The sequence below is a fragment of the Pygocentrus nattereri genome, chromosome 9 (assembly GCF_015220715.1).
Source record: "Pygocentrus nattereri isolate fPygNat1 chromosome 9, fPygNat1.pri, whole genome shotgun sequence".
In the NCBI taxonomy this organism is placed as follows: Eukaryota; Metazoa; Chordata; class Actinopteri; order Characiformes; family Serrasalmidae; genus Pygocentrus; species Pygocentrus nattereri.
In genome coordinates, this window is record NC_051219.1 from 13,577,735 (window position 1) to 13,591,464 (window position 13,730).

Below are 13,730 nucleotides of genomic sequence, written 5' to 3' on the forward strand. Positions count from 1 at the left end.
TATGTTTTCTTTAAACTTATGTTTATTTTGATCGCTCACCACTTGGGGGCGCTGCTGGGTTTATAGGTGGCTGTAAGGTTGTAGTAGGGATACGGGGGTTGGCGAGGAAGTCAACAGTATTTTGACCGTATGGTTAGCGGGACATTTAAAGATCTTGAGCGCTGGTACTGCTGCTGTTGGATTATGTGCTACCTGCCAACTTAAGAACAATAAATGGATTGGTATATCCAAAGTTTCAAGAGGTATGGACTTTGTGGTAATTCCTGCTAAACTGAACGAGTCAAATCCGCTACCGCCAGCTCTCTTTCTCATTATGTGGTGGCTTAGGTCAATTTCGTTTGTTTTGTTTAAAAGTCACTACATTTTTTAAGTCAAAATACTGACTACGCTAGAATTGGATGCGGACTGTTTGCTGAAGTGCAGTTGCTGCTTCGTTTGAGCACGGACTGCTACAGGAGAATGGTCTTGGGCGTTTGGAAATGGAAACGGAACATGGGACTGCGACAGCTTCGTTTGGGTGGAGACTAATGGAGGCTCTGTGGGACCCAGAGGCTGGACCGGTGAAATAAGTCTGCACAGATTGCGGCGATTGGTAACGCTTCATGAAAGGAAGGAAGGAAGGATTGTTCGTGTGAGTGCGGCGGTCTGACTGATCGTTGGATATGGAGGTATGGTAGCGCTACCTTAAAAACAAACAATGGCCATTTGACTAACTCGTGTGCACACGTTAAAGACTAGTCAGTAAATCCAATGCGCATTGGTGGGGTTTAAAGGTTTTCGCATATGCGTAATTTAAGTGACTGGGTCTTAATTGAAAGTTCAGTTTTAAAATGAATTCTGATTTTTCTGTGTCTGAGCCCTCCGTGGTTCAACCTCAGGGTAATGATGGTAATACACAGAGTACTAATGGTAATGTAAACAAAGAGCCTGTAAAAAGGGTGGTAAAACTCACTGAAAAGGCACTGCTTGAAAAATTGGAGTCTTTGCAAAAAATTCGAAAATTTAAACTTAATAAAGCTTCCAATCTTAAAACTATGATTCAAGGGTTCATGGTTAACACAGAACATGAAACAGAGGTTAAAAGTGTATTTGCAAAATTTCAGGTATTATGCACTGAGGCAAAAGAAGCACACGAGTCTTTAATGGGTCTGTTACCTGATGAGGAAAAGGAAAAACATGACATATGGTTTAAAGCAAAAATGCTGAGTGCAAATGAGTTCTCTACTGGGGTGTTTAAATGGCTGTCACTTTCAAAAGATGATACAATGGCTCAAACTATTGACAACGAAGCACGTCCAAAATATGGTGTGTTGGGTCAAATCGTTGAAATTCAGGGTAGAGAGCTTGATCCAAATGATGGTATAAATCCTGATGACAGCATTTCTAATATTAAAACCGGTGTTTCTAATAAGAGCTATAGCCACAAAGAGAGCCATTCCAGTTCTAGATCTAAACGGTCAAGCCACTCTTCTATTTTGTTTGCACGCCTCCAAGCTGAGGCAGAGAGAGCAGCACTGGTAGCTCGTGCTGCATCCTTAAAAGAAAAGCACACTTTGGAGGAGCAAGTAGAGGTGCTAAGGAGGAAAAAGGAACAAATGGATCTTGATGCGGACTTGGCTGCTTCCACTGCTAAACTGTCAGTGTTAAAGATTTATGGAGCATCAAGTGTCATCTCAGATGGAATGGAGTCCTATTTTGAAAAAGAAACCAAACAAAAGGCAGTCTCCATAACAAGAAAATCAGAGGAAAATCCAAATCCATCTACAAGACAAAAGGTTAACAAAAGGCTTCTTGATATTGATGCATTGATTTCACAACAAGAAATGCAAGATGACACTGAAAGTGGTCAGAGAGATCCTCTTGGAAGTGAGTCACAAAGACATGCCAATAAAATAGGTGTTGCACAGAAGCCACAGTTGCGAGAAATGCAGTACCAATTATCAAACGGAGAATCTCAAGGCCATATCCATGAACCAATCATACGACCAAGGAGACCACAAATGCATGAAGGACAATCACAACCAACTGTTCAGGAAAACAGTGAGAGTGCTACTTTACACTTACTTCAAAGACAAAATGACATAGCAGAATTGCTAATACAACAGCACAATTCACATCTGCTTCCTCCAAGAGATGTTCCAATCTTTGAAGGTGATCCTCTGCAATACAGAACATTTATTAAAGCCTTTGAATATTGTGTGGAGGAAAAAACAAGTAGCAAAGGGGATTGTCTGTACTTTCTGGAAAGGTACACTAGAGGACAGCCACGTGCATTAGTTCGCAGCTGCCAGCATATGGCTCCTGAAAGAGGCTATTTAACAGCTAAAACGTTGCTTCAACAGCATTTTGGACATGATGCTAAAGTTACATCTGCATATTTGGAAAGAATGCACAACTGGCCAATGATAAAGCCTGAAGATGTTAAGGCTCTCCAAGCTTATGCCTTATTTTTGCGTGAGTGTTGTAATGCAATGTCTGATTTACAATACATGCATGAACTGGATATGCCAGCAAATATGAAGACAATTATAATGAAGCTCCCCTACAAATTGAGAGATAAATGGAGAGTTTACGCATGTAACCTTATGGAAAAACATGGACGCCGGACACAATTCAGTGACATTGTTGCTTTCATTGAACGTGAAGTGAAAATAGTGTCTGACCCAATATTTGGTGATATTCAGAACACCCAAACAGGACCAATCAATAGGCCTGTAAACAAAGGAAAATTACAACTCAAACCCAAATTTAAAGGAGACAGTTTTGCTACCACTGTTACACCTATTGACCTGCCTGTATGGAAAACACCTAGACAAACAAAAGTTCTGCCAGGGAACAACTGCTTATTTTGTACCCGAAATCATGCATTGAAGCAGTGTGCCCAGCTGGAAAAAATGAAGCATAGAGAAAAAATGTCCTTTCTAAAGGAAAAAGGGGTCTGTTTTGGTTGCTTGTGCATTGGGCATGTAAGCAAGGATTGCGATAGGCGCTTAACTTGTGAGATTTGTAACCAGAATCACCCAACTATTCTTCATATACATCTCACATATAAGGCAGATAAGGCGGTCAACACAAACACTGTAGCCTTAAATGATCCAGCATTGGATACCGCACTTGTTTCTGCGCAAGCATGTGATCATACAGGGGCCGGGAAAGGTCATGGGATTTTATCCATCCTCCCAGTACAAGTAAAATCCAAAAGGGGAGACAAAGTCATTCAGACTTATGCATTCTTGGATCCAGGTAGTACATCTACCTTTTGCTCTGAAAGCTTAATGGCAAAGTTGAATTTGAATGGAAGAAAAACTAAAATCTGTTTACTAACTATGAGCCCGAAGACAACAGTTTCTAGTTATATTGTGAATGGATTAGAGATTTCAGGTCTTCATGGCAAACAGTTTTATGACCTTCCTGAAGTCTATTCGCAAAGGAAAATGCCTGTGAGCACAGCCAACATTATCCAAAGGAAGGATCTGGCTAAATGGCCTTATTTGGATGGCATTTCCATTCCTCACATTCAAGCTGATGTTGAGCTATTGATTGGTACCAATGCTTCAAAGCTGCTTGAACCATGGGAAGTAGTGAATAGCCATGGGGAGGGACCCTATGCAGTGAGGACCCTATTGGGGTGGGTTCTTAATGGATCACTGGGAGAGGGTCATAGTAAGCCTCCTGATGTTGATTGCCCAACTCTCACTGTAAACAGGATTTCTGTGGAAACATTGGAACAAATGCTGAAAACTCAATATGAACATGATTTCAATGAAAGGGCATCAGAAGAGAAAGAAGAGATGTCAAGAGAGGATCTGAAATTCATGAACATCATGAAAGAATCAGTGAAGCTTGAAGCTGGACATTACAGTTTGAAACTACCCTTTAAAATGGATGGTGTTGTCATGCCAAACAACCTCTGTGTGGCTAAACAGCGCATTTCAGGATTGAAAAGAAAGTTTGAAAGACATGAAATGTTCCATCAGAAATATACTAAGTACCTTAATGAGCTCATTCAAAATGGTTATGCTGAACAGGTACCCCAGGATCAGCTGGAGCGTTCTGATGGTAAACTTTGGTACATTCCCCATCATGGAGTGTTCCATCCTCGAAAAGGAACATTACGTGTTGTATTTGACTGTGGTGCGGAATTCAGGAATACGTCCTTAAACAAACAACTTCTACAAGGTCCCAATCTTACTAGTTCTTTGTTGGGTGTTCTGCTTCGATTCAGACAAGAACCAGTTGCATTTATGACTGATGTCAAATCAATGTTTCATCAAGTTAGAGTTGCTGAGGATGAGACCGACTTTCTCCGGTTCCTGTGGTGGCCTGATGGCAACATTACTCAAGGAATTGTAGAGTATAGGATGACCGTTCATCTATTCGGAGCAGTATCCTCTCCAAGCTGTGCCTGCTATGCTCTTAGGAAGACAGCAGAAGACAACAAGCACATGTTTCCAACAGAGGTCATTGATAGTGTCCACAATAACTTCTATGTTGATGATTTTTTGAAGAGTCTTCCTTCTCAAGCTGAAGCCATCCAAATGGTCAAAGATCTTGCTGCACTTTGTCATAAAGGTGGCTTCCATTTAACGCAATGGATTAGCAACAATCGTGAGGTTTTACAAACCATTCCAGAGAAGGATCGATCCAAAAACTTGAGTGAATTGAATTTGGATCGAGATGAACTGCCCGTTGAAAGAGCCCTTGGACTTTATTGGTGTGTCCAGACAGACACCTTTAAGTTCAAGATGATGGAAAAGGAGCGACCACATACTAGACGTGGAATTTTATCGGTGGTCAGCTCAGTTTATGACCCTTTGGGATTTCTTGTGCCAGTAACACTTCCAGCCAAACTCATGCTACAGGAGCTTTGCAGAAAGAATTATGGCTGGGATGACCAGATTCCCCAAAGCCTCAAACAACAGTGGATAAAGTGGTTAACAGATCTTCAACAAGTGAATGCATTTAAAGTTGACAGATGCATCAAGGCACAGGACTTTGGACAACCTGATCATGCACAATTGCATCACTTCTCAGATGCCAGCGAGAATGGCTATGGAACAGTGACGTATCTTCGACTACAAAACCAGAACAACATTCATGTTTCTTTTCTGCTTGGCAAATCAAGAGTGGCACCTCTTAAACAAATTACCATCCCTCGATTAGAGCTTACTGCTGCTGTCCTGGCTGTTCGAATAGATAAGATGCTTAGAACAGAATTGCAGCTTCCACTTGACAACTCTTGTTTTTGGACTGATAGTACTTCAGTTCTAAAATATATCAAAAATGAAGAAAAAAGGTTTCGGACGTTTGTAGCTAATAGAGTGTCAGCAATTCGAGAAGTAACAGATGTCTCACAGTGGAGATACATTCATACCTCCCAGAATCCTGCAGATGATGCTTCCAGAGGATTGAAAGTAGAGAAGCTAATCACAAACAAGCGGTGGTTAAAGGGTCCAGACTTTTTGTGGACAACAAAGGAGGAGTGGCCAGAGGTCAATTTGGATTGTAACCTTGTTCCTCAAGATCCAGAACTAAAAAGGGAGCACAGAACAAATGCTGTGATCATGGAAACAAATGCAACCAGCCAATTGATTGAATATTTTTCTGACTGGAAGAGGCTAAAAATTGCTGTTGCATGGATGCTGAAATTAAAACATGTCTTAATGGAATTGAGCAAGAAAAGGAAGGAATTGTTGGAATTGTCAGACCAATCCTGTGACATTCAGCAGGAAATGCAGAAGGTCAAAGCTGCATTAAGACCACAAAGCTTGTCCATAGAGGACCTTTCTGAAGCAGAAAAGGCAGTCATTCGTTTTTCTCAGTTTGAAAGGTTTAACAAAGAAATTGTTGGACTGTCCTCAGGAAAAACGGAAGTGTCAAAAGGCAGCACTATCCACCGATTGAACCCGGTCCTGGAAAATGAATTGTTGAGAGTTGGTGGAAGATTGTGTAAGGCAGCAATGCCTGAAGAGATTAAGCATCCCATCATTTTATCCAAAGACCAACATATTTCCAAGCTTATTTTAAAGCATATACATGAACAGGTCGGTCATGGTGGAAGAAACCAGGTTCTGTCCAAATTGCGTGAGAAATATTGGATAACTCATGCCAATGCAGCAACAAGGAAAATTTTATCCAGTTGTGGCTTGTGTAGGAGATTCAAAGGAAAACTGGGTGAACAAAAAATGGCCGATTTGCCTGTTGAAAGGTTGACTCCTGATCTTCCTCCATTTACTAATGTTGGAGTTGATTACTTCGGGCCATTTGAAGTAAAACGAGGACGTTCCTTTGTAAAGCGATATGGTGTTATTTTTACGTGCATGGCTAGTAGAGCCATACATTTAGAAGTGGCCTATTCTTTGGATACAGATGCATGTATTAATGCCATTCGAAGATTCATTTGCAGAAGAGGACAAGTCTCTCATTTGAGATCAGACAATGGAACCAATTTCACTGGTGCAGAAAGGGAATTAAAAGAAGCATTGGCAGCTTTAAACCATGATAAGATTCAGAAAGTCTTTCTGCAGGAAGGAATCAAATGGAGCTTTAATGCACCTACAGCCTCCCATCACGGCGGTGCATGGGAGCGAATCATTAGGATGGTGAAAAAGATTCTTACATCCCTTTTGCACCAGCAGACTTTAGATGATGAGGGGTTACACACAGTTTTATGTGAAGTGGAAGCGATCATTAATGATCGCCCAATCACCAAATTGTCTGAGGATCCAAATGACTTAGAGCCTCTTACCCCCAACCATCTTCTTACTATGAAAAGGAAACCAGTCTTGCCTCCAGGGCTATTTGATAGGACTGATATGTATGGAAAAAGAAGGTGGAGACAAGTGCAGTACATCTCTGACCTTTTTTGGAAAAGGTGGATTACAGAGTACTTGCCTTTACTACAGGAACGACAAAAATGGACCAAGAAGAAACGAAATCTGGTGCCTGGCGATATAGTTCTGGTTGCAGATACCACAGCTCCTCGTAATTCCTGGGTACTTGGCAGGGTATTTAAAATATACCCAGATAAGAAAGGGCTGGTTAGATCAGCACAAGTACAAACCAAAACCAGTCTCTTGACCAGACCAATAACAAAACTTTGCCTTTTACTAGAGGGGTTATGAGGTATCGTATATAGGAACACATTTTGTATGTATATAGTTTGAAGTATGGTATTACTTTGGCTCCTTATATTGTTGTATTAGTCATTAAATTGTTTATGCCTTTTGTCATTAACAATTAGGGGCCGGTGTGTTGGAGCCATTTATGTTTTCTTTAAACTTATGTTTATTTTGATCGCTCACCACTTGGGGGCGCTGCTGGGTTTATAGGTGGCTGTAAGGTTGTAGTAGGGATACGGGGGTTGGCGAGGAAGTCAACAGTATTTTGACCGTATGGTTAGCGGGACATTTAAAGATCTTGAGCGCTGGTACTGCTGCTGTTGGATTATGTGCTACCTGCCAACTTAAGAACAATAAATGGATTGGTATATCCAAAGTTTCAAGAGGTATGGACTTTGTGGTAATTCCTGCTAAACTGAACGAGTCAAATCCGCTACCGCCAGCTCTCTTTCTCATTATGTGGTGGCTTAGGTCAATTTCGTTTGTTTTGTTTAAAAGTCACTACATATATATATAGAGAGAGAGAGAGAGAGAGAGAGAGAGAGAGAGAGAGAGAGAGATTTTCTAAGTGAAAATAAATGTTCTGCAATGTTTGCAATGTTCTGAGTTTAACATATTGCACAAAAAAAATAAAGAAAATATAAAATTGTCTGGAAAACAACAGATAGCCGAATTACTTCCAGAGTAAGTTACTTTAAGATGTCTCACTATTGAGTCTCCAATTATAATAACACTCTCCTGACTCTCTCTCTGAGGCACTCAAGCAGGTGGTGAGCTGAAGGCCTTGAACAGGTTACTGAAGGTAAAACTGAACGGTGAAGGAATTGGTGAAAACCTTCTCCTTCCTCGGCCACGCTGGCGTTCCCAGCCCTGCTCCGGTGCGGGTGTGAAGATGGGCAATCCTGGTGTTAAACGTAGTAGCGCTCCATCTGGCAGAGTAGAAGTCGCCGCCAGGCTTGGTCTTGAAACAACCATGTAGGACGTATCCTGGGCTGCTTCCAAACGGGTTTTCCACCAGTGGAGCGCTGTCTGCCACTTTAGGAGAGCCCTGATCTGTTGATCCAACTGCAGCAGCTCCCTGCTCAGCGTCTGGAGCTCGTGTTTTCTCAGATTCCAAACAGAGAAATAAAGGTTAGTTAAAACTAAAAATAAAAAAACAACATTGTGAGGGTAAAGAAACAAGACACAAAATAAATATTTAGTCAAAGCAAGTAACCAGAAGGATTAATAGCAAGATAAAAGAGCAAAAACTAAAAGTCGTAAAAAGTAAACAAGCAAACCCAAATGTGTGACCTGTTCGGTCAACAATGGTGTCAGCCTTGCACATGCGCAGAGCATGACAATGCCAAGCCAGATGTAATAACATCTCCAGAACCACAGAATCACATCATCAAGTTTGCTGATGAAACGACTGTGGTGGGTATGATTAGCAAGAATGATGAGTCAGTGTACAGAGAGGACTGTGAAGAACCAGCAACCTGTCTCTGAATGTGGACAAAACTAAGGAGATGGTTGTTGACTTCCGAAGAGTGCGAGGTGGCCACCCCTCGCTGAACATCACTGGCTCTGCTGTGGAAATCATCAGGAGCACCAGGTTCCTCAGTGTCCACATCACAGAGAACATCACCTGGTCCCTCAACACCAACTCCATAACCAAGAGAGCCCAGCAGCACCTCTACTCCCTGCGGAGACAGAAGGAGGCTCATCTCCCCCTCCCATCCTCACCACGTTCTACAGCGGGCCTGTGGAGAGCATCCTGAGCAGCTGCATCATCGGCTGGTTTGGGAATTGCACCGCCTCAGACCACAAGACCCTACAGCGTATAGTGAGGACAGCTGAGAAGATCATTGGGGTCTCTCTCCCCTCCTTCATGGACATCTACACCACATGCTGCATCCACAAAGCCACCAGCATTGTGGCGTCCCCATCCATCCCTCACATAAACTTTTTTCATTGCTTCTGTCTGGCAGAAGGTACCGGAGCATCCGTGCATCACTGCCTGACTCTGCAACAGCTTTGTTCCGCAAACAATTTGGTTTTTGAACTCATGATGACTGAACTGAAAGCCCCTCTCACACACATATTCTATACTCACACACTCTCCTCTTTTGATCTATCTGGAACTTGCTGCTAATACAGTGTTTACTCAAGTACCATGTATATCCTGCCTCAGGAACTGCTGTGCTCATGTATTCACAGTCCACAGCATGTTAAGTAATCTTTGCACCTTATTTCACAACCCTTCCTCATGCTCACGCTGTCTGTCCTGTCTGTTTACTGTGTCTAATGTTGGTTTTATTTATAGTATTTACTGCATTGTTTCTAGTCCAATATTTTTGCACACTTACGTTTGCACGTTGCACTTTGTACTGCTTATTCTGTTTCATGTTGCACCGTGTTCCTTAGAGGAACGTAATTTTACACCACTGTGTACATAGATGGAATGACAATAAAAGCCTCCTGACTTGACTTGACTTGTTACAGAAGTATGTTGCCTGCAAAGGATGTGGTCACCAAAAATGTAATTTGACCAGGGGCACCCAAACTTTTGCCTATATACTGGATATAACCTTCATATATATATATATATATATATATATATATATATATATATATATATATATATATATATATATATATATATATATATATATATATATATATATATATAATTTATGAGTAACAGCTGAAGAAAAAAAACAACAAGGGCTAATAAATAAAACCTACTAAACCACCAAGAACTGTGGGAAAGTCTGCTTCATACACTCTTAGAACTTGTCGTGGTTAGTTTGCTCTAACTGGATACCAGACAGTACAGACAAGTCTCACCCTCTCACATTCAGTCCTCCAACCTGAGCAACCCAGACTGTTATTTAACAGAATGTCCAATGATTACACATATAAGCTCAGCTATGTGTTTATGTTCATCATGTATTTGTAACTTTAATCAAGCAGCATTAACTTTCTGCCTGGCAACAAAGTAGCCTGCAGAAGAGATGTAACCCAACATGCAGACAGTCAGTCTTTTTAAGAAACATAGAATAAGGGTGCAGATACGTTTCTCCTGTGTAAGAGAGAAGTGAGACACTGTCTGTCACCTGTGGTTTCTGCTACTTGCTGAAATTAAGTCATTAGCTTCTTTTAGAAACAGAGCTTCTGTTCTGAAGTTGACCACTGAAGGTTACATGTTCTCACAGTTTTTTAAGTGCCATGTTAGAAGATCCATGTTTGGTAAGGTTTTACTGTGTAACCAATCACAAGCTTTAAACTGTCCGTTCAGAAGTGTCTATATAACCCGCCGTCAGATGATGAATGTTTGAGACTTCTCATCATAAAACAGAACTCTCCCAGTACTAGAAAAACTGCATGACTTCTTAAATATCAACTGACTGAATCTTCACATCCACAAGACAAAACAGACTGGATTTCTAGTGCAGACTGCTGATGCTGATACTCACTCTATAAACAGTTCATATGCCATGCAAATATGTAAATAATATGTATTTCTCTTGTACTATTTATGTAAGTTTATGTGTAATTATATGTCTTGCTACTGAACCACTGCAATTTCCCTCCAAGATCAATAAAGTTCTATCTATCTATCTATCTATCTATCTATCTATCTATCTATCTATCTATCTATCTATCTATCTATCTATCTATCTATCTATCTATCTATCTATCTATCTATCTATCTATCTATCTATCTATCTATCTATCTGCAGGGCAACAAAGTAGCCTGCAGAAGGGATGTAACCCATCATGCAGACAGTCAGTCTTTTTAAGAAATGTACAGGGTGCAGATACGAATCCCGTGTCTAAGAGAGAAGTGAGAGTTGTTTAAATTAATTCATCAGCATCTTCTGGAGTTTCTGTTCTGAACTGAAATTAACCACTGAAGGTTACATGTTCTTGGATTGTCTTAAGTTCCGCATTTGAAAATCTGTATTTGGTAGTTTTACTCTGTAACCAATCACAAGCTTGATACCGTCTGAAGTGCCTCTATAACCCAGTGTCAGATGATGAATGTTTGAGACTTCTCGTCACAAGACAGAACTCTCCCAGTACTGGAAGAACTGTATGACGTCTCTTATATTAATCGATTTAATCATTTTTCCTCACATCTACCAGACAAAACAGACTGGATTTCTAGTGCAGGCTGCAGAAGGTGATACCTGCTCTGTACAATAAGCACTGATTTAGAGAGTCTGTAAGTATTTTACCTTTCCTTGTTTTAGTTTTAGTCCACAGTGTGGCACAAGATTACAAAGCTACGTGCTTATTTTTCAGCATCTTTGTTAGGCTTTATTGTAAATCATCAGTAGCATCTCAGTCAGACTGATTATTTTAGTGTTGTGTGAGCAGATGTGTTGTGTAGGCTTTAGATGTACAAATGCAGTGTGAGAAAACAGTGAATGGCTGCCTTTAGTCCTGTTTCTGTGTTGTAGTGTCCTAATCCTCTTTCCGTGTGACACAGACAACCATTCAGGAGAGAAAAATGGGTAAGAAAGAGCTCTAATTTAGTATGAACTGGTGAACAGAAGTGCTCTGAAGGTGTTTAACTGTTCTTTCTTTGCTTTCCAGAAAACAGTGAAGAGGGAGAAAATGCAAATAGCACATTTGAATATTATTACTATTATGACTCTGATGACTCTCCTTATCTGCTATGTCAAAACGAAGCTTTGATCAAAGCTGTTTCCACTGATTTTCCCATAGTCCTCACCATTGTGGTCCTTCTTAGTCTAATTGGTAACGTCCTGGTTCTGGTGATGTTTGGACTCTTTGAAAATCTCAAATCACTGACCAACATCTTCATCCTCAACTTGGCTCTCTCTGACCTGATCTTCACACTTGGGCTTCCATTTTGGGCTTGCTATCTCATGTGGAGCTGGACGTTTGGCGACTTTATGTGTAAAAGTGTGAACTTTATCTTCTCTGCTGGATTTCATAGCAGCATTGTGTTCCTGATGCTGATGTCAATTGAGCGCTATGTAGCAGTGGCCCATCCTCGGTCAGACTGGAATAGATGGCAGCGATTTGTCTTTCCTGTCATTGCTTGGGTGTTTAGCTTTGCAGCAGCTTCACCAGAATTACTGTACAGTGAAGACACGCCTGACCCAAAAGACTTTACTTTACAGAACATTACAGACTTTACAAAACATTACTGTACGCATTACAGCACTGAAGCTATCTTCGGTGTTACATATCAACAGAACATTTTGTTTGTTGTTGCCTTTTCAGTCATGGGTTTTTGCTACATAAGAATTATTCTGACCATCCCAAAGTCCCAGAGGAACAACAGAAACAGGACTAGAAGATTGATCTTCTCTATTGTGGTGTTGTTCTTTATCTGCTGGGCTCCTTATAACATTGTGATGTTTCTGAAAACGTGTGATGTGTTCATTCAGATTGACTCAGCGTTTGTTGTCTGCCAACTGCTCGCTTTTTCACACTGCTGTTTTAATCCAGTTCTTTATGTTTTTGTTGATGTAAAATTCCGTAATAATTTGAAGATGCTTCTACAGAAAATGTTTGTGAGATGTAGACTTTCATCAACTGTTTATAGCATTACTTTTTAAAAGCATTACAAAGATCAGTAACTGCTGACATTGACTGCTGACAACAGCGCACTCTGTAATGTTGCACTTAGAGAAGCCTTCATCTGGACACTAAGTCCTAATAAACATACAAAGTGCGCAAAGGTTAATATAATGTTAATGTATATTATATATATATATATATATATATATATATATATATATATACACTGCTCAAAAAAATAAAGGGAACACTTAAACAACACAATATAACTCCAAGTAAATCAAACTTCTGTGAAATCTAACTGTCCACTTAGGAAGAAACACTGATTGACAATCAATTTCACAGCTGTTGTGCAAATGGAACAGACAACAGGTGGAAATTATTGGCAATTAGCAAGACACACTCAATAAAGGAGTGGTTCTGCAGGTGGGGACCACAGACCACTTCTCAGTACCTTTCTGCTTTCTGGCTGATGTTTTGGTCACTTTTGAATGTTGGTGGTGCTTTCACACTCGTGGTAGCATGAGACGGACTCTACAACCCACACAAGTGGCTCAGGTTGTGCTGACAACAAAATCACACAAAAGTCATCAGTGGAAATCACATTTATTAACCAATGGAGGCCTGGATTTGGAGTCACACACAAAATTAAAGTGGAAAAACACACTACAGTGTTAAACTGGCCAGCCTGCAGTACAAATATGCCAGCCACTAAAAACATCTGGTGCATTATGAAATGGAAAATACAACAAAGGAGTCCCTGAACTGTTGAGCAGCTAAAATTCTGCATCAAACAAGAATGGGATAACATTTCACTTTCAAAACTACAGCAGTTGGTCTCTTCAGTTTCCCAACGCTTACAGAGCATTCTTAAAAGAAGAGCTGATGCAACACAGTAGTTAACAGTCTTGCAACTTTTTTTCAAATTCAAAATGGGCACATATTTTTCAGAAAACAATACAATTTCTCTGTTTCAAAATGTTACATATTGTCCTTGTATAACCCGATTTCCCAAAAAGTTAAAACCCTGTGTAATGCAAATGTAAAGAATTATGTGCAAACCATTTA

The 13,730-nt window shown here is 40.4% G+C and overlaps 2 protein-coding genes across 4 annotated transcripts; both read left to right on the forward strand.

Moving 5' to 3' along the window:
• Positions 1-666: 666 nt before the first annotated feature.
• Positions 667-9,164, forward strand: LOC119264054. Its single transcript, XM_037541276.1, has 3 exons — positions 667-2,310; positions 5,618-6,817; positions 9,092-9,164. The coding sequence occupies exons 2-3, from the start codon at positions 5,640-5,642 to the stop codon at positions 9,162-9,164; spliced, it is 1,251 nt and encodes a 416-aa protein (XP_037397173.1). The 5' UTR covers positions 667-2,310; positions 5,618-5,639.
• A 1,943-nt stretch (positions 9,165-11,107) lies between these two features.
• LOC119264003 (chemokine XC receptor 1-like) lies at positions 11,108-12,839 on the forward strand. 3 transcript variants are annotated; one of them, XM_037541000.1, is made up of 3 exons: positions 11,108-11,331; positions 11,570-11,623; positions 11,706-12,839. In XM_037541000.1, the coding sequence occupies exons 2-3, from the start codon at positions 11,620-11,622 to the stop codon at positions 12,698-12,700; spliced, it is 999 nt and encodes a 332-aa protein (XP_037396897.1). In that variant the 5' UTR covers positions 11,108-11,331; positions 11,570-11,619; the 3' UTR covers positions 12,701-12,839. The 3 variants fall into 3 exon arrangements, with proteins under 3 accessions (XP_037396897.1, XP_037396899.1, XP_037396898.1); XM_037541002.1 differs by having other exon boundaries at positions 11,599-11,623; XM_037541001.1 differs by having other exon boundaries at positions 11,108-11,623.
• The last annotated feature ends 891 nt before the right edge of the window (positions 12,840-13,730 follow it).